Below are 25,377 nucleotides of genomic sequence, written 5' to 3' on the forward strand. Positions count from 1 at the left end.
TGTTGTTTTTTTCATCTCTGCTCACTTGGTGCTTTATAGGGGTGCGAGTGCCTCTCATCTGCAAGTGACGTCACAGACCCTGTGCCTATAAACTGACTGGGAAGCCGATTGGTGACGAGACATTATTGTAAAGTGCATGATTTAAATATTTGAGGTGCTGTCTGTCCTGTCAAGTAGTGAAATCATCTTTCCGTGACGTCGGGCTAACGTCAGTGAATGGATATTCCAAGTGCTTTTCCAAATTAAATTGCATCGCTTCGTAGCTGCATGCGACACCCACAGAATTGATATTTGCTTTTAAAAAATGTGTTTGTTCACACTGTCACTTTCAATTCATTTTTTCTTAATCAGTTCATGTTTTCAGTATAGTTCTATATAATGGTATGACATTTCTATATGATATATATATATATTTATACAACACCTCAGAATGATGTCGAATTGTGATTGGCCAAGAACATGTCACATGACATTCAATAGAAAATACCTATCAAACTCATTGAGAGTGACAGCCATACAATAGGCCCCTGGCATGGGCCTATTGCACGGCTCGAAGGTACTATAGCACGGCTTCGCGGGGGGCTACTAATGCATGGCCGCTCACAGAGTTCTGTGGCTCACAGCAGCAAAGCGCCAGCAAACTACATTGTACGTGCTGGCCGGCTGCGCTGCGCTGCCGGTAAAGTCTCACACACCAGGCGCGGCGGAGTACTGCAACGTTAACGTGTGGACGTGTACGCGCAGCTACTTTACCCAGCTAGTTGCATGTATTGCGGCCTTTATACCTACTGCTGTGTTTTTATTTTTGACTCTGATCTGCTACGTGGACCACAGTGATCCCAAAATCAAGACTTCATTTCAAGTTGAGAAACCGTAATTTGATTATTTTTCTGTGTTTTTGTACAAAATCATTTTCGGAAATAGACAAAGTCTAGACCTACTAGCACTACTAGATCTACCGACATCTCAGATCGGCCTAACAGTCAGGCCTAACTCGATCTAACGTTAGCGTAGAATGGGTATAGACCCTGCGGAGTTTGTGATTCCTGTGACTGTGTGGTCGAATCATGACGAGTGTTTGAAAGCAGTACACAGGGTGGTTTACAATTCTCGGCCTAATTGTTACATTTATTTTTGGGCCTTCCTGAGTTGGCGGTCACTAATTTAGTACTGTGATTGTGGACAAGGTGTTGTATAAAACGAATAATTTATGATTTTGTTCGTGCATTGGGGCACGTAATACCGCACTCAGCGCGAGATTCGCCACTGGTCTATTCAACGCGGCGCTACGCGCCTTGTTGAATAGACCAGTGGCTTATCTCGCGCCTCGTGCGATATTCGTGCCCTATGCACTCACAACTCATAAATTATTCGTATAATATATATATATATATATATGAAAGGGGGCATGAAATATGAAAAAAAAAGTGACGGATCACTGACTAAACATTATCAACTAGGTGTGATTGATGAATGATGAATTAATCCGGCTTGGTGTTTATACTCATAAAATATTACACTCATGTTTTGACAACAAAAGTGACATTGCCAAACATTTGGTACCGCGGCGTGTATCTTACTTCCGTATCGAAACGCTCGATTCAAGAACCCTTTCATGAAGACGCGTTTTAGAAATGCCAATCGGAAAATAACGATAAAAAATAGTAGAATGTGCATAAACACAAACAATGCACACAATCTGTAAACTGTGACCTTTCTTGTTCCAAATCCAAGTACAAGGGCGTAAATTCTGAGTCAGAACAATCCGTCTCTGAGGGTACTGAGAGGTCTATCCATCCTGCAAATGCTGTCAAGGATGTCTGCCTCGCGACTACAAAGCTCCGATAGCGGTCACATCCTACGTATCAATAAAAATTTAGTGGCAAATGTCATCATTTTCTTTTAAAAGAGAATCACACAGCCATCTTTAACTCACGATTTTCATGAAATCACGAGGGCAAGAAAAGCGAAATATCAAACATTTTTCTCGATACGAAAAGGATTATACTATCAATATCCGTGTCTGTGTCCGTGCTAAATTTCAAACATATCTCTCTTTATTTTAAAGCAAGTGCATTTTTTAAAAATAAGAATATTATCTGAAGCCCGTTTTAACAGACCGTACGTCAGGAGAACAAAATTCCTTGCCTGGGGCAATAAAACCGAAGGAGAGAGAGGGAGAGAGAGAGAGAGGGAGAGAGAGAGAGAGAGAGGGGGGGGGGAGAGGGAAGGGGGGGGGGTATCGTTTTAACAGACGCACACCCACCCATCGGACAACACCGCTTGTTTGTAATTGTAAAACAAAACGTGCTTACAAACATTGATCTCAACAACAGTCCATGCACGTGATCGGCGCGCGTTGTGTCAATCATTTACTGTCCGCAGTGCAATGTACAATATGCGTGTTGAGTATCGAAGGAATGTTACCGCAGTTGCGTTGTAACAGAGGGGTTATCGGGGTAAAATCAGGGTAGTAAAGTCAGGTTATTTATCGCGTTAATCAAAAAGCTACCCGGACGATACCCGGAATTAAGTTGTGGCGGTAACAAGGCTCTGTTAAAACGGGGCTTAAGTGTAGATTATCAATCCGAGGTCCTCATTATCAATATCGAATGTTTGTTTATTACTAGTATACAACATATACTGTACTTACCTGATTGACAGTGATTATGGTGAGGTTCTATATTTTTTTTTATTCTTCCTTTTTTACACATTACATCACCACTGCAATTATAATACATAATTTTCTAATCATAATCTGAAATTTATGTTGTTTGGAACTCGAACTACATTTGATATGAATTTGAATCTATGTTATAGAAAGGACAGAATAAATAGAGTGTTTAAGATTAATTTTTGAGGATTATTTTGGATGAACAATTCTCTTGGAAATATCTGATTATAGAGGATTTATGCAAAACGTTGTCTAAAAAAAGAAAAAAAAAGGTTGGCATTTTGTCTTGAATGCAATTTCTTTCACATGATATCCGCAAGCTTTTACATCACTTACCGGTTTCATGTTATGTTAATTATTGTGATGTTGTTTGGGGTTTCACTCAACACACACACACACCCACACACACACACACACACACACACACACATATATATATATATATATATATATATATATATACATATATATATATATATATATATATATATATATATATATCGTGTTTACAAATTACAAAGATGGGCCATTCGAATGATAACTCACATATTGCCCAACAGCACAAAACTGTTTTTAAAAGCAAAAGTATTTCCCATTAAAGAATTGATATCTTTGGAAAGTTTTTATGCTTATGCTTAAATTACATAACAATATTGTTTGCCTGAAGTATCTAATGAATATTTCACTCAGAATTGTTCATAATTTCATAATTACAATACAAGAAATGCACAAGGTGTCCATCCTCCATGCAATCGTATTCAGATGTCTCAATCTTCCATTGTGTTTATTCTTTATTAATGGTTCAATCGTTTTGAATAATTTGTCAAATTCGATCAGTTGAAGTGTAGTAAATCCTTAAATCAATTCAAGAGACTTCATAAAAAAAATGTTTGATAAACTTGTAACTCAGTGTAATATATGAGATTGATATTAGATACTTCCTTCCTTTCTTTCTTTTTTCTTATACCCTTAATATTTTGTATGTTTAGCTTTGACTGAAGATGTGTCTTACTTAATCAAACCTGTGTTAATTTTTTTACGGGATCACTATGAACAAGACTCATGTTTGTTTGTGTGTGTGTGTGTGTGATTCTTCCACTATCGTTTGTATGTTCGGTATTTTTTTTTGTATGATGAGTGTTGTTGTTTTAATGCCTGGTGTGGAAATAAAGTCAATTCAACTCAATTCAATATAATGTTAATGAATAAACACTTGTTATCTGTAACTGTGTTACAATTCAGATTATAAAGATAAGATAAGAGAGTGCAATTCAACAACAACAAGTGCACACCCTGAGATATTAGACAATAGCGAATGTTTTATTTTTGGTTTGTTCTTATATATTCTTATTCTCCTTGTTCAACTTTTCTGCCCAGAGGCATGTCAAGTACCGGCATGTGGTATGATCGTGTTCGGTATATAAGTCAAAAGTATATACCCGCTTCTATCACTTCGTTTTCTGCCTCCCTTAACTTGTGTTCTTTCTTTTTTTTCTGGACAGCACTTCATATTCGCTGCTGCGCGTATACCATACGAATTGTTCCGAGCTAACGAAGAGCACTGGACTGGTGGTACTTATTCGTCGGCATTTCACAGTGGTGTCTCCAAACGGTGACTGGGTCGCGACCAGGGCGCGACGACTTCAATTCGCTGATAGAAGCTCGCGCCGCGAGGGTGTGTGAGGAGAACGTTCCTCGAATGCTGTGGTAAACTGTGTGTTAACGCCTACTCGAGATCATCTCCCGCAATATGAGACCTGGTGGGGACTATCCAGGGAACAGTTTTGGCTTCCGATCGCTCATTCTCTGCGCGATTTTGGCGTCGGTGATCCGTGGGTTGGTCGGCACTTCCATCGCACCTACCACCGACGTCGCCTTCGTTGGCACGGATCTGTCATCCACGCCCTCGACAGCACCGAGGCAGTACGGTGCCAACGGCACTGATCCCGATTTAAGGGACATATTTCTTGGGAGGTGTGCTGATTTCAAGTCCCTTAAAGTCAACCCCACTGCTGACCATGCAGAGCTCAAGTGAGTTAATATTATTCTGTATTTTTTTCTCTCTCTCTTTAAAGTGATGATATAGTGATATTATAGAAATAGTGAGATTATCTTCAATCTCGGCCAAGTGGTGGCTGCATGGTTCGAATCTTTTCAGAGTCAGTCCAAGCCTAGTGAACATGTTCACTAGTACCTCCTTGGTCAGTCATAGTGTACCTCCAATGCAAGGGCATTAGAACAACTAACTAACATAAAACTTAAGCATACATTAATATCTAATGTATTTCTTAAGCCAACCACTGGGCTTGCCTGATTTAACCGACAAAGCAACAACAACTGATGCTTGCAAATTTTATGCGAACACACTAGTAGATCTGGATCTGGATCTGGATGAATACACACTGAAAAACTCTGGATAGAGTATCACTCAGCACTGTGGTGTGATGTGCAGCTAATCACAACGGAGGTGACGCTGGAGCGCTTCTTTGAATGTGTCAAATTTATGAATCTGCTTTATGTTACTCGGCAGATTATTCCAATCCTTCGCTGTTCTATGGAAGAAGGAGTTGGCGAGAGCAGTTGAGGAACCGTATAAAGTAGAGTAATTATCAGGATGATAACTTCGGGTTGTCATACCTCTCGGTGCTTGAGCAGGACTGATAAAATCCTCGAGATTTAAATCAATATTACCGTGCTTTATTTTATGAAATGTTGATAGCCTCAAAAGCTTGCGTCGTTCTGGGAGTGGATGAAGTTTGAGATCCTTTATCATTCCGGAGACAGAAGATTGCCACTTGTAATCATTACAGATGAATCTGGCTGCTCTATTTTGTACTGCTTGATCATAATCAGTACTAATTGCTTGACACTTAAGTGATCCATATTTTAATAAACCAATCACTCAGTTTCTTTCTGTTTCATGCTAACGTAAGAACGATACCCTAAGGAAATTAACCCGTTCCTTCCGGGAACCCTGACTATACCCGGTTCCAAAAATGTACGCAATTGTCTCTGTATCCATGGCCTACATCCATGTTTATTTGTGTTACATGCTGATCAGGAAAAAAATACTTTGCTCGAAAGAGTAGAGTTCTCTTTATCAATATTTGTTCTTGTTGTTCTTGTTGTCATTTGTTTTTGTTGTTTTCTGTTTTGGGGGTTTATTTCATCGAACGGGTTTCCAAGAGCACTAAGAGAGGTACATTGAAGGCTAATTTGACCGTGCGCCACATACAAACACAGGTGGTGGTTCATTACCTTGGACTCGAAATCGAAAAGAATCAAGACAGTAAGAGGGGAAAAATGTTCCATAAAAAAAGAAATGGCAAAATGGAAACACATGCGCACGCGCACATAACCGCACACACTCTCTCTCTCTCTCTCACACACACACACACACACACACACTCACACACACACACACACACACACACACACACACACATACACACACACAAAGGGTACAGCGTCGTTGTCCAGCTTTGAACTAGTCCCGCTTTGGTCAGCTGTCGTAGAATGTGAATAGATTAATCATGAAGGGCAGTGTGATACCGCTGAGAGCTTGTCAATGAAATGCACGTGTGTATGTTTTCCCTATTTGATAACAAAGAATTCGTCTGATTTCCTCTCTTTTGTGGGACGCTTGCTGTTTGATTTACCAGAGTGCATAGGACCAACGTGTTAAAGGAATATTGGTGGAGATGAGAAATTGGGCGTTTAACTTTTCTTTCTGCGAGATACCAAGAAAACACAGATGAGATAGTACAGGGCATACCATTTTAAGAGGAACTCAAATTTGGTTTGATGCAAAGCGGGTTTGGAATGGCTGAAACATTCCAAACAAAGTAAAACAAAGTGATCGTAACAAACGTTGAGTCCCATATTTCATTAGGATCGCCCTGTTTTGGATACCCCATCAATTTCAAAACCAATTTTCATGTAATAAGTGTTGAATTCCTCATGGAATTACATGCTATTTAATATTTCATAAAAAGTTTCTTATTGTGTCTCGAAAAAATGTTAAAAACCTGAAGTTACTTCACAACCAAAGCTATAATGATTTCTTTAAGTCGTAAAGATTAATGACAGTATACTGTATAAATTCTGACGTGTTTTTACGCTAGTTGATTCTAAATACTCACTTTAAATGAATAGTGCTTTGGAAGCAGCTTCTGGCTACATTATGTCTGTGTATGCCGTTATTGCAATTTAATTCAATTTCATTATGATAATCGAACAAAAAGCTATACATCATACAAAGTATGCAGAAGCAAAAAAAAAAGAAGAAGTTTAGGCCCCACACACTGCTAAATATATGCGTGAATTATGAATATATGATAGTATAAAAAGATGCATACTTTGCACAAAAAAAAAGAAGTAAATAAAGTGTTGGAGAAGAGTGATCCATGAAGCCACGAGCTTAAAGGGATGGTAGTGTACCGGGTGAGGCGAGGATCTAGCCTTTAACTTTTTGCAAGATACTTAAGACACCACATTGTAAAATGTTAAAGACCATACGATTCTAAGGGGAATTCATAGTTCATTTGACGAAAAACGGTTTTGGAATGGCTGAGATATCCAAAAACAAAGTAAAACAAAATGATCCTAAGAAAAGGCGGGTCCCACCTTAGGATCGCTTTGTTTTGGATATCTCAGCCATTTTAAAATCTAAATTTTATAATCAAATAAACTTTGAATTCCTCACAGAATTATGTGCTCTTTCATATTTCATATGATAAGGAGGTTTCTCATTGTCTTAAAAATATCATCGAAAGGAGTTGGAAACCTGAAGCCCCATCTCAACTGAAACTGTATCATCCCTTTAAAGGGATAATTATAGTATTGGCTGAGTATAGGAATTCAGGTTTCCACCTTTTCGAGAGATAAGGAGGAACCTACCTCTCTCTCTCTCACTCTAAAAAAAAAAGAAGAAAAGAGCATACAATTCCAAGAGGAGTCCAAAATTTATTTGACGAATGTGAATTCCAATGAATATGAATATGAGTTTCTGATTAGCTGAGATATCCAAAGCAAAGCAAATTCTAATTACAGGTGGGACCCACTTTTTATTAGGATCGCTTTGTTGTATTGTGTTTCTGGATATTACAGCCAATTAGAAACCGCTTTTTCATCAAATAAACTTCGAATTCCTCTGGGGATTGTATGCTCCTTCATATTTTATTACAGGTTTCTCATTATTTCATTAAAAAAAAAATATTAGGAATGCCGAAGACCCATCTCAGCCAAAACTATACATCCCTTTGATAAAGGTCCCAGTTTGGAGTCCGTTGATAAGAAGTGCTCGTGCCCCTAGACAACCACTCTGCCCTCATTGCCTTGCCATTCTTCAGAGTTCAGAGTGGCGGCCTTAGTGGCCTTGTGAAGTAAACCAAAAAAAAAAAACACAAACAATAACAGTAGACACGTGCAGTCGCGCGCGAGGACTCGCTGTATGCATTTACACACACGTTCAATCTTGTTACAAGAAATCAATGAATTTCATTGTTTCCCCCCTTTTTTTTTCTCCTGCACAAGAAATATAAATTTCACATATCATAGCCATGGTCCCGCTGATACAATACTGTAAACGTGCCAATAGAATGCACTGCATACGCTGTATGCAGATAAGCCGATATCATATTGTGCATGGGAATAATTATACGCTTTTGGCTTTACATTTTATTATTAAAGTCGATGCTCAAATTTTACGCCTACCTCTACATAAGAGCTTGGGTGGTACAAGACGAACAGAAAAAGTCTGCCTGAGGCTTGCGTGATGTAGCAACAGCAAATACATACAAATTAGGTTCCAATAATTCGGATGTGTTTTAGTAGGATACATTCGCATGCCGACCTTATTTTATGTCATAAGGAATAGAGAGATAGGCCTACATGTAATCACCGCCTAGCGGATATGGGTATAATATGATAGCGCATATAAAGCAACCTTCGCAAACACACTCCGAATGTGCCTTCTTTGAAAGTTCTTCACTTGCCCTTCATATATTTTCCCGAAATGCTCTAACTTACATTTATTTGTGTTTTATTGATGTTTTAAATTAGCATGATTCATCTTTACCGGTGATACCTCAAGGTTGACTAAAAAGAATTGCTCTGTAGAGTGTTTTTTTTTTTCTCTTCGTTTCAGTTCCTTTTCTATTCTCCTCCTGATGTTCTCACTGTTATGATTTATGTGTCAAGAGAATAATTCCAGAAGCTCGAGTGAGCATCATGAATCAAGTCTGGCGACTGCATTAGCCGCGTCATTTCAAATTCGGGGATTCAATTTGCATCTATCTGCCCAACTTCATCATTCCATGGCTCCTAGCAGGAAGATGGCTTCCCACCTCCCTGCTCCTAGCTAGGTATTCAGAGACGACTGGAGTGAATGCAACCCCCTATCAGTGCACGATAGGCGTATTTTGGGACGAAATTATCTACTTGTCTTTCATGATTAACTTTGCCTTGAAATGCCATGAAACTGTACGATGCGATGCTTATGTTTCATCGTGTTCTTTAGATCCGAACGTGAATGGAAATTATCGTAAACATTAACGAATTTAAATAGTTTTAACAATTTTTCTAATTTATTTACGCCTGTACCTGAAAACAGTCTTCGGCGTAAAATTTGGTTTGAGCGAATATTTGCCACTTTTCATGTTTTACTACTGTAACTATGAAAGGATGAAAACAACAACAAAAAGAAATCTTGACTAATTGCAACAAACAGGTAAAAAATCGCAGCTTTCTATTGAGTTAGAAATGTTAGAGGTATATCGAAGAAGCATAAACAAAACTTGTAGCCAACTACGATCATTTATATCTATATCGAATCTTCAGTTGCTCGTATCTCTCTAAACCTCACTTACGATTATGATATTGAAGTGCACATTTTGATGCCTTGTTCATTATACGTTGGAAACCTGAGTATAGTTTTCAAAATTAACCAGTATTAGATATGAGCAGATGAATGCAATCTTTGCAGCATACGTCTGATTTCGAATATCCCACGCTGTAGCTAAAATAGGTGATATCGCGCTCAAAAAAAGAAAAGAAAAGAAAAAAAGGGGGAGGTGGCATTTACAGATGAACGTTGGTGAGACAGTACTTAAGGAGGACTTTGAATTAGAGCAGGACAGTAAGAGGGTTTGCATTACAGCAGCTATAATGCAGATCGATGTCCTCGGCCCACACAGTGGATTTCTCCGGCCGGGCTATTTAAAAGATAGCAAATCTGTTTTAAAGGTCAAGACTGCCAGGAGATGGTCAAGTTTACAGACGGACCTCGATGGTCAGTGAGACCCCGATGGTCAGTTGGACATCTCCCGAAGGTTACATTCTTTCTGGCATGCCCATAGACAGGCTATCATACAGTCAGTCTATGCACTGTGTTAACAAACATGCCTATTTTCTCCTTGTGTGTCTGTGTGGTGATTTTTTATGACTTTTGGCGATTTTCATGTCTTTTGGTGATTTTGTTCTGTGGGACCTGGCAGGGCTGTCTATTTACCATCACTACTCAATGAGATGAAAATCTGCGACTTCATGCTGTCATGTGTGAATTTCGATGTATGATTTTTCTTCTTTTCATCTGTTTTTTTTTTTCGAAAAAAAAAAAGAGGAGAAGTCGCTATGGTCACAACATTCCTTGGCTGGTTCATTCAGTCATTAATATTATCATTAAAGTATTTATTCTTTGATGTAAAAGTATATTATGTAGAGTTTCCTATAACAATAACTGCTAAAATATAGTGCATACATTGTATTATCTATCGTTATACCTAAAAAAAAAAAAAATCTAGAAAAAGCATCACATGGACCTAGCTCTAATTCTTTAATTACGTCAGCTTTTGTATACACCTGCAAGCATCTCAACAGTTTGATATGGCACGATGGTCACGAAGGAAGCGTGATGTAAAGTTTACTGTGGAATCCTATACCCGCGGTCTGATTCCCTCTGCTCAACGGGTCAAAACAATAACAGTCACAGATAATTGGAGTATGGACCTTACATTATTGGAGGGTCCAAGGATAAGGACTTTGTAGACCCTCGGAATGATGTAGACATGTTCTGGACCTTGTTTTCTTCTGCTGACTGTCCTTCTAATAGTGTGGAGCTTTGAGATCAGATAATAAATTGATCAAGAATAAGGCAAAGAGACAAGGCAAAATGTTGATAAAAGTTGATAGTCATACCATGGACCTACCAGGTCCATGGTCAGACAGAGGCTGTTTAAAATGACATGTAAACACGTACAACACCTGATTGTGTTGACCCTGTACTCATATTAGGTTATTCACTTTTATCACGAAGTGAGATACGCATTGTTGTAGTTCAGGCATAAAGCCACGTTGTGACCTAGAGGGGAATTTCATATACATGTGTGTAAAAATAGATTGAAATAAAAGAAAACTGAAATATATAGAATCATTTTCGTGTTGTTCGTTAATCGGAACATTTGAGGAGTTATATTCCAAAAGTTCGTCCTTCCGAAAGTGAAATAAGGTTCGTTAATCTGAAAATGGAAAGAATGAAGTGCATACTAATAACCATTCGGTTTCTAGATTTTGGATTTGCTTTTGGATTAACGAACCTCCAGAATGAAGATCATTTTGTCCGTTGATGAACCTTCGTAATAACAAATCTTTCGAATAACGAATTGTATAACCGCTGAACAAAAAGAGGTACCTTATCTCTTTCCTGTACCACTAGCCTCACCTGATAAACAGGCCTATGTGCACGCACTCACGTTATATCTTTTAAAGGAGAAATCCAGTCCAATTGTAGGTTAGTCTAATATTAAAGAAAGAGTAAAATAATTTGGAAAGATTTTGATCGAAATCGGGTGAAAAATAAGAAAGATATGGCATTTTGAACTTTCGCATTTTTTTTTAAATAGGAAACAGTTCTTGAACAGTCCATACGAATATGCAAATGGTAAAGCGAGCATGTCATCCCTTCACAACTTGCCATATAGTTTGTACATAAAATTTTGAAATTTGAAGTGTTTTATTCAAACGCAGTTATACTTGAGATTTAAATTCTGATACATTGTATATCTTACTGATCACTATATTCTAAAGTTATTTAACCGGGAATAACATCATGCTTCAGACTTCAATGACAGAAACATTGAATTTTCGTCATTTTTGCGTGCACAATCTATGGAAAATTGTGAGGTTATGACATGGTCAGCTTACTCATTTGCATACTCATATCCACTGTACAAGAACTGTTTTGCAGGAATTAGCAAAACTTCAAAATTTCATAACTTCCTTATTTTTCATCCAATTTCAGTCACATCTTTTGGAACTCGTTAGATTTTACTCTTTTTTTATTAGACTAACTTTTTTGGACTGGATTTCCCCTTTAAGTTCAATATGATAAAAAAAGGTGTTGGGTTGCGTGGCCTCGCTGTAAAATACGTAACGGTGATTACATTTGAAGCAGAGGCAGTTAGAAAAAAAGAAGAAAAACAAAAAACAACGGCATGGACACAAACTCACGCCTGATTATCCGGTGATGATTTTTGGCGCCATGATAGAAGTCAACCGTGGAAGTTAGTTGCCCAATTTATGTGCAATATCGTTATTGTTGATGCTAGGGGCCATTTAATCAAATGCCAATTCCAGGACGAGTACAAGAGGGTGAACAAAGAAAACGCGCATAGAACTTAGAACGTAGAGAATCGGACATACCTTTCATTATTTTTCCTGATTAATAGTATATCATTTTTTCTGTAGTTTTATTTTGTTTCACGACGTCCTCTGTTTGTTTTGAAATTTGCGCTTGCCTGCACTTTGTATTATTATTATTATCATTACTATCATTATTATCATTATTATTATTATCATTATTATTATTATTCGACATTGTCAAGACACTACAAAAGTGACGCAGATAAACAAAACGAGCAAAATACAAGGATACAAGATGTCAGACTTGTGTGTGAGGGAAGGGGGGGGGGAGGGGGTGACGTTGTGCAATATAATCTTTTTCAAAGAATCATTTCCTTTAACTGAAGCCCCATAATATCCAATGAGCTTATATTCAACCCCAAGAAACGACTGCTTATTCTGTCATGCGTAAAATTTGATACATGGTTAAATGGAGCACGATACAGCATCCCAAGGTAATGTCTGCCGGAAACAAACGGTTTCAATATAATGCATCATATTCTGTGTTTGGGGGCATTTAGGATGGGACTCATTATAGGTAGCTGTGTTACCTTGAGTACTTCCTTTTCCATTCCCAAAAATAAAATGCCATAGCAAATGGGGCAAAACAAAGCGCACGCCCCCCCCCCCCCCCCCCTCTCTCTCTCTCTCTCTCTCTGATGGGCGTTAATCATGGGTACTATTTGCGAGGACAACAATCCCTTTTATCATACCGCAGACTGGATTTGAAATTATCAGATGAGATATATAGAGAGAAGACTCCTTTCAGATTCAGCTAAAATCGCACCCTGAGGTTTCACAGCCCTCAAAAATGTAGAGCCCCACGAAAGTTGACATTAAGTGGACGATTAATCTTGTTATCTCATAACTCAGTCTGCTTCATCGACTAGACTGTCTCCGCTGATTACTGATTGCCTGGAAGACAAACGAGAAGAATATAGAATATACACAATCCGCATTTAGCCCTTATAGTGCATTGCATCGCATTATATCATGTGTCATCATATAATGTCCTTCCTAACGTTGCATATGATTGCAGTTCCTGCGTGAACTGCCAATTCAAGAATATTCATCTATAGCACTTGCAGACGGCTGAAAAAAAGACGCCACAAATAAGGTTTTCCAGTTGATTCATTACTTCAATTACATAAGATCATTTTGCAGATCGGAAAGACACTAAGGGAAGATTCCGCACCAGAAATTAGTCTGATAAGGAAATATAACATGTTATGAGCAGAAAAGCGAAATCTAATCAAATCTGATAACAATTAAGGAAGTTACAAAATTATGAAGTTTCGATAATTTTCATACCAAACTTCTTAACTCTCTGTATGCATGCCACATTTATTTCTTGTCCATATGTATTTAAGTAAAATTTATACACATTTGACAGTTTGGCACATAGAGAATTGAAGAGATTATCTTACCGATCATTATTTTGAATTTATTCAGGAATTCTGGAAAATTCAAACTTATTCATATATAAAATTATATTCTACACTTTTTCAGTAGTAAAACTTAATTTCCGTCATCTTTTTTTTTATGATCAATGAAAAAGAGAGGTGATAACACAATCAACTCACTCAGTTAAATAGTGTGTTCATTTCACTGTGCAAGAACTATTCTGCAAAAATTAGCTAAACTTCAAATCCATTTCATCCTATAGTTTTTATCAAATGTTTCTAAAATTTTCACCTTCTAATTATGAAATTATACTCGGGTGTTTCCAGCATGTTGAGACTGAATATTAACTGGTCTGTAATTATCCTTTAAGATATAATATTGTAGTCTTTATTGTAGAATGTTAAATCACCTACTCTTAGGAACTCTGATTTTGATACTTTAAATTCATATCTCATACCCATTGGTCATCAATTAGCTTATAAGATACAAGTATAGATCATTCTATTGAATTTATCCCATTGTATTTTCATTAATGTTGTTTTTGTTGTTGCTTTCTATCGGATGAGGAGGAAACGTTTTGATGATTGAAAGCCTGGAGCCACGTACCGTACATCTAATACCACAGTTCATGATTTATAACCAAACCTTCAACATTTATATTTAGTCTCCTCAGGGGTATATCCAACCTCCTTGAACAAAGCGAGAAAAGCTGCAGTCTTTAAATTCAACGACCCTCCTTTTTTTCAATGACTCATATAGACTAACGTGAATTGTTTTGACCAACGTACATAAACGACTGTTGTTGTTTTTTCTTGTAAATAACTTAGTCTCATCAAAAAGAGTTTGTATTTAGAAAGGGATATTCTATTAACCGGGTATAACTAAAACTGTTTTTTATTAATTTCTGAATCATTTGCAAACAAAGAAGAAAGGGTTAGTCTTAAAGCTTATCATTGACGAAGTTCTGCATGGTAATTCATAACACATGTACTGTAATTATGTCACAGATGTGTGTGTAATCAACATCCGCATATCCAAACATTTTCCGATATATTAAGACACTCATGCCATGGGTAACAAACATTAGTCTGAAGTGGCTGTATGAAAGGCCATTGAATTACAGTACGTTTCCCACATCACACTGACACATAAGTCCGTATACACTAGTATACTTCTACATACCAACAACATCACAACACAATGTACACGTTACTTTACCAGCTAGCTTTCTGCAATTGTATACTAATATTTTGCTGCTCAATCAGTTTAGTGGCAAGGAGTTCAATGTACATTATGATTACTGGTATCAACAGTCACGTTCTGCTTACGAACATGACCCCCTGCATTTCTAATTATTTTCGTAAAATTTTCTTCCAAGTGTTTCCTCTGACAGTGTGCCTTGAATTTGGCATTGCTACCACGTATATCTTTACTCTAAGTGGTTTTCCTATACGGTTGTACTACATAATTATAAAGTATGTTCCATGCATTTAATAGTCCATATAATCATGCCGACACGTTGTTATTTTTTTTTTTGTTTTACTGTTTTGACGATAAAATGCAAAAATAGAACGGAACTAGACTGAGATGGAAAACATTACACTTGGCTAGTTGTTTGTTTTAGTTGAATCAACAATAAATTGAATTAATTTCATAACAGGATGGCAAATATTATATTGCTCCTTTCTCTCACCATACGTCAGGGCGGTTATCAAGAGTAAGAGTAAAAGTAGGGGCTGGAAAATTAACAAGATATGTATCATTATTGCAGTATACGGCCTACTTCCGTGTGAGAATGAATGATTATCAGTGTACAGCGGTGTATACAGCAACGACCTTCTATGGGGCTTCCTCTTCTACTTTTGTAGAACATGGCTCTGTTACATGTATCATCGCCCTTCGGTGAAATATTTGACAGTTGATAGTGAAGAATACCACCAGCAGCTACGTAAAGTACTATAGGATGAGAAAATACATCAATGTAAACCACACGTAGCTAATAGTTCAATCGCTTTGTTCATCAAGGTTTGTCTCTATACCTATTCTCTCTCTTTTAAGTATTTTTTTTTAATCTTTACGTTATACCGCGATGTATTGCATCGAATACTAGTGTGTAAATCAAGTCATTTTAATAATTGTGGGATAACCTAAACTTAAAGCAAAATTCATCGTCTTTAGTTTTTATCGTACTGCCATTTTCGAACCTTTGCTTCTGATCGGGACATGATTAGATATATATACATATATATAAATAGATATACATATTAGAAGTTAGACATCTGACGCGTAGAGCTTGAAATAGATAGACTTATCAAATTGATATATTTCGTCTTTGAGTAAAAAAAAAAGTGTTTAACAGCACCCATAAAATTATGTGATATCGTTTCCATAACATGTCAAAGGTAGACGTATACATGCCAACTATACATGGCTACCAGCATAATTTACCATCGACAATAAAGTACTGGAGGAGCAAGGAGTTTACGGAACCATGCGACCTATGGAACGGTATTTTGTGAAGCACTACCAGAAGGAATCTAACTTAAGCAAGCATTAAACAACTGTGCTTTACTTTTTTAGAGAAGAAATAATTACGATGACGATAGCTGGCTGTAATTATGGTAAATAAATGCTATCAATGTACGTAATTTCATCCATGCGAATCCCTGTGTAACTTTTATACGTTTTATCAAATTTCAATTTTGCCATGACTGTGTTATCAAGAGAAAAATCCTGCCTTTGGTCTCTTCTTTAGCAAGTCTCTTCTTGGGTCTCTTCTTTAGCAAGAGAGAGAGAGAGAGAGAGAGAGAGAAATATAACACAATTACCCAAGCATCTTTTTAGCTGCTTTGAGGTTGTCGTGCCCGTGGGAGAGATTTATAACCACTACTTCAGACAATGATTGATGGTTTTGTAATAATTCAGCCATCATCTAGGATACATATTGAAATACTGACAGTTCTCGACAATTTGCTGTATTGACTAAGACTGCACTCTCAAAACAAGAAGTCAAGATGTCAAAAAGAGTCAGAATTGTGCAGATTTCTCAATTTTGACTCTGCTGGAAATACAATTGTTTAAAGAACAATATTGTTTATCTATATCTAATCTGAATCGAATTCATCCTACTAATAGAGGGCTCCTCTCATGGAATGCACTTTCAATTATACCATTCTGAGGGCAGGATTCGTAATTAGCATTTGCATTCCTGTAAGACTATAAATATCATTAAAGAAGATAACGTCAGGAAATTACTGACAACTCAAGGGATCAAATTGATATTCATTGATGTTCGAATGTCGATGAGCAACATGTATTGCTCCCCACTTACATTAGCCTTTTGCCTAGATAAAACATGACGAATATTGATTTCGCAAGCTACCCTGGAATCAAACAGAATTAACAAAATTGATTGATGAAACATTCACAACGAATTAAATTAACCTTGAAATGTGCTCCTTAACAACCACCTCTTTCTTATGTTTGTTTGTTTGTTTATTTTGCTCATATACAACTTGTATATATATATATATATATATATATATATATATAAGCTTGACTGATTAAATGGGAGAACAAGATCGAGAGCAACGTCCGCCTCAGTCTAATTTCTTTCAGTATATATATACGTATATGTAATTTCTATGATTATATTTTAGTATTATATGATGTATGGATATTCCATTCAAGTCTATAACAAATGAAAGAAAAAAAAAACGAAACCGAAAAAAAGGCACGTGAAACGAATCATTTTCAATCATCACTTCAAACTTTGCAGTAATGAAAAATCATCAAAGCTATAATTTCAATGATTATGAAAGTGACGACCCCACCCCTTCCCTTACTCTGTCTCTCTTCTGTTTCTACCTTCCTCCCCTTCCACCCCTCAGAGATTGCCAAAATTAGCACGCGTTGACAAACCTTTGCTTGAGGGCAGGCAAACCTGAATTTACAGATTAATGTAGTTAGTCGTCTTGTCATATTTAAAAAAAAAATCGTATGGTTTCAATTCACTCTTTATATAGAAGAGTTTTTTTTTTTTTTTTTGGGGGGGGGGGGTGTCTTTCATCATCTCTGTCAGCTATCACCCTGACAGCTCAAATATCCATTGCTTCAGGTAATATGGAGGTATATACCTGGGCTGTAACTCGAGCACTGTCCTTACTAATTCTGTCTAGTTCGAAATAGGTCAGTAGATATAGGCGAGGTTAACTTCATAGAAATATTCTTTTTTTTTTTCTTTGGTTTGTTTGTTTGTTTGCTTGGGAAATGGAACAAGGGACACTTTGAAAAGGTATCACAAGAAAAAAACGAACAAAAAATGTTAGTTTACTCAAAGTAAAGTCGTTACATGAGTAACGATGCCAATGATATAAACTGATGACGGAATGATAATTTGAGTGTTGTTTATTGTCTGTGATAAGTTGGGTACCCGTGGGATATGTCAAATGAAGTATAGAGTACCATGACAACTGTAGTTTGACTATTACAGGCTGTGACGGTTGATTGTCAGGGGATACGTCTATACGGAATCATGCGGGCATCGCTGCCATGTGACTGCAGCTGTACTTGTGTATTCGTAACCTCCATCTCTTTGGTTGTAAATACCTGCTAGGTATATAAGTAATTCAATTTTGCTTAAATCAAGTTATGTAACCATTTGTACTAGCATGGAGCTTCTAAATGATTCAAATTTCCTTTCACTGGACTCTACATGAAACGTCCATCTGGAAATCGAGACCTGACCTTCATATTAATCAGATGAAGAAGGTATTATACGACATGACTGGACAGGTGTACTGAAAGCGTGCACACCAGTAATTAAAGGGTTATGTCATTGCAAATGCATGTTGCCTGTTTTATAATTCATAAATCTCTGATCATTACTTATCTGGCCAAAATAATATGGAATCAAGTACCATAAATGTATTCTTTCATTCTTTTTCTATACATGATCACTTAGAGATGCTCCGCCCCCCCCCCCAAAAAAAAAGGAGAAAAATCTTCCAAACCAAGATTCCGTCGATGACATCGCCTTTCAACCACTGCTAAATTGATATTAAGTTATTAAAGACTGCTCAGTACACATTTCCCTAGACTAAACATAACTCGCACGGTTCTAGACAGTGCCTTTTGTTGATAGCATTAGCAACATGGAAGTATGTAAATTATGCTTAGTTTTGATAGTAGAAGGTGCATTCCATTGTCTTTTCATAACCATTTCAGTAATTTAGCAGTGATTAAACCAAATATCCTGGTTTAAACCAAACATCTTGGTTTAACTCTTATTCTAGAATCTTGGTTTGGAAGCTTGTTGTTGTTGTTGTTGATGATGATGTTTTTGTTGTTAGATCCTAATAATCTGAATAGATATAGTAGAATAGATACTGATGCTAATGATTACAATATATTCATTTGGGTAAACACGCTGTAGGAGCGGCAAATTATTGTATCTAAAAATGACTTACATGTTTACGAGAGCCAAAAATAGAGAGGATAGAATCGACGGATATAATCTATGTAATAAATTTGATATTCTAAGTGATAGTAATACTATTAAAGACTGATATGTTAAAAGAAAATGATGAACGTGTGATATTGATAGTAACATGGTTTTTCACATGCTATAAGACCATTTTTGTTTATGTCTCTATACACATTTAAGCAACTGCGGCCTCTTCGGTGCTATCACTGACTTTCAGTGAGACTTTCAGTGAAATTATATTACCCTTTCACCATCACCAAGTATTATCACTCACTCATTTATAAATTTGGCTGAAGAGGGACAGAGTATGTGTGTATATATATATATATATATATATATATATATATATATATAGTATACATATATTCATATGTATATATAATCTATTCATATAATCTATTCATATAATGTAATATAAGACAAAAACGTGTAACAATTTTTTTCAGGGAGGGAGCACCTAAAAGAATTCAAACTCTTATACTTTTGTTTGTTTGTTTGACCATTTCACCGAGACTTTGCCCTGACGTTTGCGATGTTACCAGAGAAGCGAAGTGGGTCCTTTTATATGTTCTTCTTGAATAGTTATGTAGAGTGTATATATATTATATATATATATATATATATATATATATATATATGTATATATATTCATATACTTATATATATATATATATATATATATATATATATATAATGATAATAATAATGATAATATATGTAATGGTATATAGTGAGTCATTTGCACATTATGTCTATATTGAGATTTTTTTTTTTCATGGTTAAATTAGATAGTAGGATTTTGACAATACAATGTGTTATTAGGGCCATGCTATTCATATACATATTGATGAGCCATGCTGTAGAAAATGTTGTGTATGATTATGTACATCTAGAGTTGCAAAACGGAGTTGTTGTGCACGTGGTCTCCAACATGTAGGCCTATGCAATACAAGATGTTGTGTGTCGAAGCAGAAATTTCGAGTTTTGCCACAGTGGCTTGATGTCCCATTATCATGCCCGCTTGTTCTGCACAATTAGAGACCAGCAATAGGCACTATCACTGACAATTGATGACAGACCCTGAAAAAAATTATCGTGTGCAGTCTTCCAGTCTATCTCAGTCTATCACTTGGACTGACCTTTTCTCTGATATGCACAAATTGGCCGTGAGGTCCTAGTACTTGGGCGGAAACGCTTGACCACTGAAGAATGATGCTCGAACATTGCGACTGCTAATTGTAATGGCGTTTCCTGTGGTGTTTAACAAGCTGGTCAAGGTTATACAACGGGTGGAATCAAATGATTCCAGTCTGTCGGATTCGGTCGACGTATCCTGGTCATTGTCGTCAGCTGAGGCTCTGAGGCTTTTTTTTCTGTTGTGGTTGTTGGTAGGAGGATACTTTTATGCGATGTTTTCGTCTATTTTCCTGGTATATGCATCTAATTTTGAATCAGACGTATAATCAAGGACTACACCATGGATTACACTTGACTGTTACAATCCTGATTTTAACGTTGACTTTGATATTCAACATAGGTCGTGTTAGAGGTTTTTTTTCTCTCATGATAGTTAAATTTGCAATTAAGATTAAGACGTTAGTAAAAATGCACAACTGAGTACAATGTATAACTACCATGCTCACGTTGATAGATGCACTGTGAAATGAAAAGGTGTCATGAATTTCCTCATGATTATTAGTACTCATCTTTATATTTCTTATAACCGTTTCATAACAGTTGCATCTCATTTCTGTGTTTGCATATTCATTAAAGGAACTATGCAAGCAAATGAATAATGACTTGTGTTGATACATGACACACTCATCATCAGGTTTGTGGCCGAATGAATATCTAAATGCCCTACATTTTACAATATTTTTTTTCTATTGCTTTTATTCAAAGTACTAGGGTATCCCCCAAAATAAATAGATAAAAAAGAATAACTTCCAAACCAAGATTCTGAAAGTGACTCCATATGTCAATCGTTGCTACAGTAATTGTATGTTTCATAAAAGACATTTGAATGCACCATTCCCTAGACTGAGCATTATTATTAAGAAACAAAATTGCAGGAAAAACCTGGAAGTTATGCTCAGTATGTACAGACATCATCTTGGTTCCTAATCGGAAGTTGTTGTTTTTTTGTGGGCGTATTCAATAATCTGAAGAAAGTTACTAAAAATGATTCGTGTTATAAAGTATATGCTACAGTACATATTTTTAGAAATTCTTTTTTTTTTTGGCCACGTAAATCATCATGGAATTACGAATCAGTACAATAACTTAACATGCATTTGTAAAACACAATTCGTTTGATGGCTATGTTATGAACTTAATTTATGTTTCTTTTTTAATTAATTTCCATAAAAACCTAACCCAGATTCGTATTGTTATCTGACACAGTGTTTCATAGCGTGGGTTATAAACACGGTCAAACTTCCTTTTTTATAGTGATTTGAAACAATTCGGAGTTCAATTTCATTTCACCAACTAGGGAGGGACAGTTATGCGTATGGAAGTAGGTGAAATGGTATATTAGTACTGAAAGGCACGCCTGCCTTCAGGAATGTAAAGAGAAACCTATCATGGAATCAATCATAAAATAGCCCAGGCCATTGGTGCAAACGGGGTCGTGGATTGCCAATCATGAAAATTGATAATGTGCTGTCATATGAGTGTGTAGGAGCCTGGACCGAGTCATACCTTGGGGTTGTCTTTGATATCTGATAGCTTGTTTATCGACGTTACAAATAACAAATCGCGCGATCTCTCTCTCTTTGTTTTTACGTGTACTTAAACGGGCGCAAGCATTTGCAGTTCATAAGTACTCTGCTTTATTTCGTCCCATACCGTACATATGGGGATTGTTCAAACACGTTTTTAGCACCATTAATGTGATCAAGACTTCCGCGTTGTCGTGTTAATCCTATGTTTCATAATATTGATTCGACATGATTTGATGGGGTTTCATTTTAATATTTCACCTGCAGCTATAAATGCGATAAGTGATGAGGACGGTATACTACTACTGCTGATACTTTAATCGTTTACATCTTTTTCTTTGGTGACGGGAATATTTAACTATTATAGGAGATCCGTGCTTGTGTGAAAATGGTAATGAGAACAGTCTCATACCACATTTCCTTAGTAGATAAAGGAAAGGCATTGTAATGAAATGTTAGTGCCTTCATTAGAACCAGATCCACATAACGGTTGTAAACGTTTTCGTACCAGCTTCTTTTTCAACAAATATTCGTATTTAAGAATAAGGAAATTATTAGAAAATTTTGGAATTAGTATTTTGGAAATTATTTAAAGAGTTTGTTCGCAAAACCGATAAGTCCAGATTTGCCAAATGGAGATATTTGCGATTAAAGGTCAAGAAAAATAAGGAGAATAATAAGAAAATTTTTGCTTCTTTTGACCATATTTTCAAAAATGTACCTTTATAGTGACCAATATATCATTTAAAAGGTATTATTTTGTACTTTATGACAGAGACCGTACTTCAAAATCTTCAAAAATGGACTTATCGGTTTTTGCGAACAAACTCTTCATTTCCTAGCACCACTCCAGGGGAAATACAACACCTTAATTTTTTTTTCATTTCATTCTATTCTTCCATTTCTCCTTTTCCTCTCCCCTTCTCCCATCCTCCCATCCAGGGGTAAAAATTGCTCCCACCTTTGGCAGCTTTTCTCATCTTCATTCATGTACCGGGAGGCATGTGACGTGGACGAGACGATGTACCAAGAGTTCGTGGAGGCAGCCACTGTCACCGTTCCCGTCGACAAGGTGAATAGAATCGAAGCGCAACGCTGTTTTTTTCCCCCTTGATCTTTATTGATTTCACTGAAGTCATCCGTAAATTAAACAATCTGTTATGGGAATTGAATTAAAAAAGAGGAATACAAATACAGTTGTTCGGCAAAATTAATATCATTTTGCAATATATTCTGTCATAACCTCTTACTTAAACATCGAAAGTAATAATAAATCAATAGGAGTCAAACCAAGAGAGCAATGCTATAACAGAACAATTATACTAAAAGTGCATTACATTTTGACGTATGAAACCATGTCTTATTTGTACACATATATATATTATATTTATATAACATATATATATATATATATATATATATATATATATGTATGTATAATTTATATCAAACACTTCGAGAATGAAATCTTTTATAAAAGCCAGACACACATACACAAACAAACAAACAAACGTCATACTGTATATATTTGATTATTCGGGCTTTCAAACAGTTCATTAGTGAATTGGTTGCCATGGCGTTCCTGATTGGGACATAAAAATAGGGTTTATATTTGTTTAAACACTACAATACAGAATGAAATTGTAATTTCAAGTTTCAAACTTTAGATAAGAAAGTGTACCATTGTGAAGAAATAACAAACACACGTTTGACAACTACACACACGCACACGCACACACACACACACACACACACACAAGAGATCATGTAATTATGCTATTACAGCTAGGTAACAACCAGCTGCTTTAAATTGGCTCCACTTACCTATAGGGATATATCAATCTGTCTGATTTGAAAAAAAGAAGAAGAAGAAAGAACTGCTTCTCTTTTTTCACAGTATTCATACCTACTTATTGCCTTTCTTGCATGAAAGGTTTCCCCCGGTAAACTCAACCTGTAAAAGTGTTCCATCTTCTTGCTATGTCAGGCAACCTATTGGGACGGTTGGGACATCTACTCGACGGTACGCTCGTACGCCAACGAGGGGAAACGGTCGTGGACGTTGGAATATTCCCTGGTCGGCTACCTCATCAACAACCTCATCTTTTGCGGGCAGGAGGACCCGCCGGGCATCCGCTACGACTCCTGTCCGACGATTGAAGAGTGTGGCTTTGCGAAGGGATCAGCTAATGCTTTCTGGGCTATGGCTTCCACTTATGTAAGTTGCATCGTAGTTATATGTTTCTCCAACATTTTAACTTTTTTTTTTTTTTTTGGGGGGGGGGGGGGGGGGGGGGCATATGTGGAACGCAATTTTCATCTTAAATACAGTTTAAATTGCCAGACCATAAGAATCGCTTACTATCACCATCTAATACATGTCAGAAATTTCCTTTGTATAAGTTTATCTGAAAAAAAAAGTCTTATTTCAATTGATAGTAAACACTCTTTCATTAATAATTGCTAATTTGTTTGATGCCAAACTAGAAAAAAATAAAATAAAAAGGATGTGACAAATGAAGAAAAAAAAAAGAACGAACGAACAACAACGAATTGCAGAAAGTAAGAACTCCAAAAATTCCCCAGGCTATTTAGGTTTATAAAACACATCTGGTATGTATTCTACACTGATATACGCTGCTTTGACTTCCGTCCCTCCCCCCCCCCCCCCCCTCCCCTCCTTCTCCTCGTGTACTTCGCACATCACCGGAGGGTCCGTATTCTCCCTCTCAAGCTTTGGAGCCTATTTTTGTAAGGAAACATTGCGCCTATCATACCATTATCAACCCAGGGGGTGTTTCATAAAGATGTTCTCAAAGTTACGAATGACTTAAGAACGACTGGCAGGTGATCAGTTCTTGTGCTGAATTATTGAAAAAGTATAGCCCCTAAGAAATGATCACCAGTCATTCTTAAGTCGTTCGTTACTTTAAGAACAGCCATATGAAACATCACCAAGATCTCGGTTCGCGTTATAAATCATAGTGGCAGATGAATTGTTACTTCACTTGAGGGCATGGTTTACACGGTTTTTAATTGGTCGCTAGGAAACAGCAAATATTGATTATTATAATATTTGAAAGAAAAGAATTAAAAAAACAATATCAACAAATAACCTAACGTGTGCTATTTTGGCGGATTCTATTGGGGGATAAAGATATAGGTGACGAGCATTATAAAAACCTGTTTCATGTCCGTAATCTAGAACATTCCAGACATCGAAATTCAGAACGAAGTACATTACACGCTATCCGTCATTCCGTGAAGAAAAACAAGAGCTTCTTTTTTTTTTCCAGCGAACTCACTAAGAATCGTATTTTGTCGGATTTTATGTCTGCGGCGTTTAATATCAAAGTGTAGTGAAGTACATCATACAGAATGCATTAGAAAATCATTGTCATTACGCATTCATC

At 36.6% G+C, this 25,377-nt stretch overlaps 1 protein-coding gene across 1 annotated transcript in view; it reads left to right on the top strand.

The window, feature by feature from the left end:
- LOC139729891 (ADP-ribosyl cyclase/cyclic ADP-ribose hydrolase 2-like) overlaps positions 1-25,377 on the top strand; it is a 35,072-nt gene that overhangs the window by 7,158 nt on the left and 2,537 nt on the right. The window contains exons 2-4 of the mRNA XM_071640813.1: positions 4,177-4,705; positions 22,907-23,036; positions 23,952-24,182. Coding sequence (XP_071496914.1) covers positions 4,425-4,705; positions 22,907-23,036; positions 23,952-24,182 — 642 coding nt within the window. The 5' untranslated portion in view covers positions 4,177-4,424. The remainder of the gene's footprint in view (positions 1-4,176; positions 4,706-22,906; positions 23,037-23,951; positions 24,183-25,377) is intronic.

The sequence above is a fragment of the Diadema antillarum genome, unplaced genomic scaffold (assembly GCF_040938485.1).
Source record: "Diadema antillarum isolate AM-2024a unplaced genomic scaffold, OU_Dant_1.0 seq00000268_RagTag, whole genome shotgun sequence".
Classification (NCBI taxonomy): domain Eukaryota; kingdom Metazoa; phylum Echinodermata; class Echinoidea; order Diadematoida; family Diadematidae; genus Diadema; species Diadema antillarum.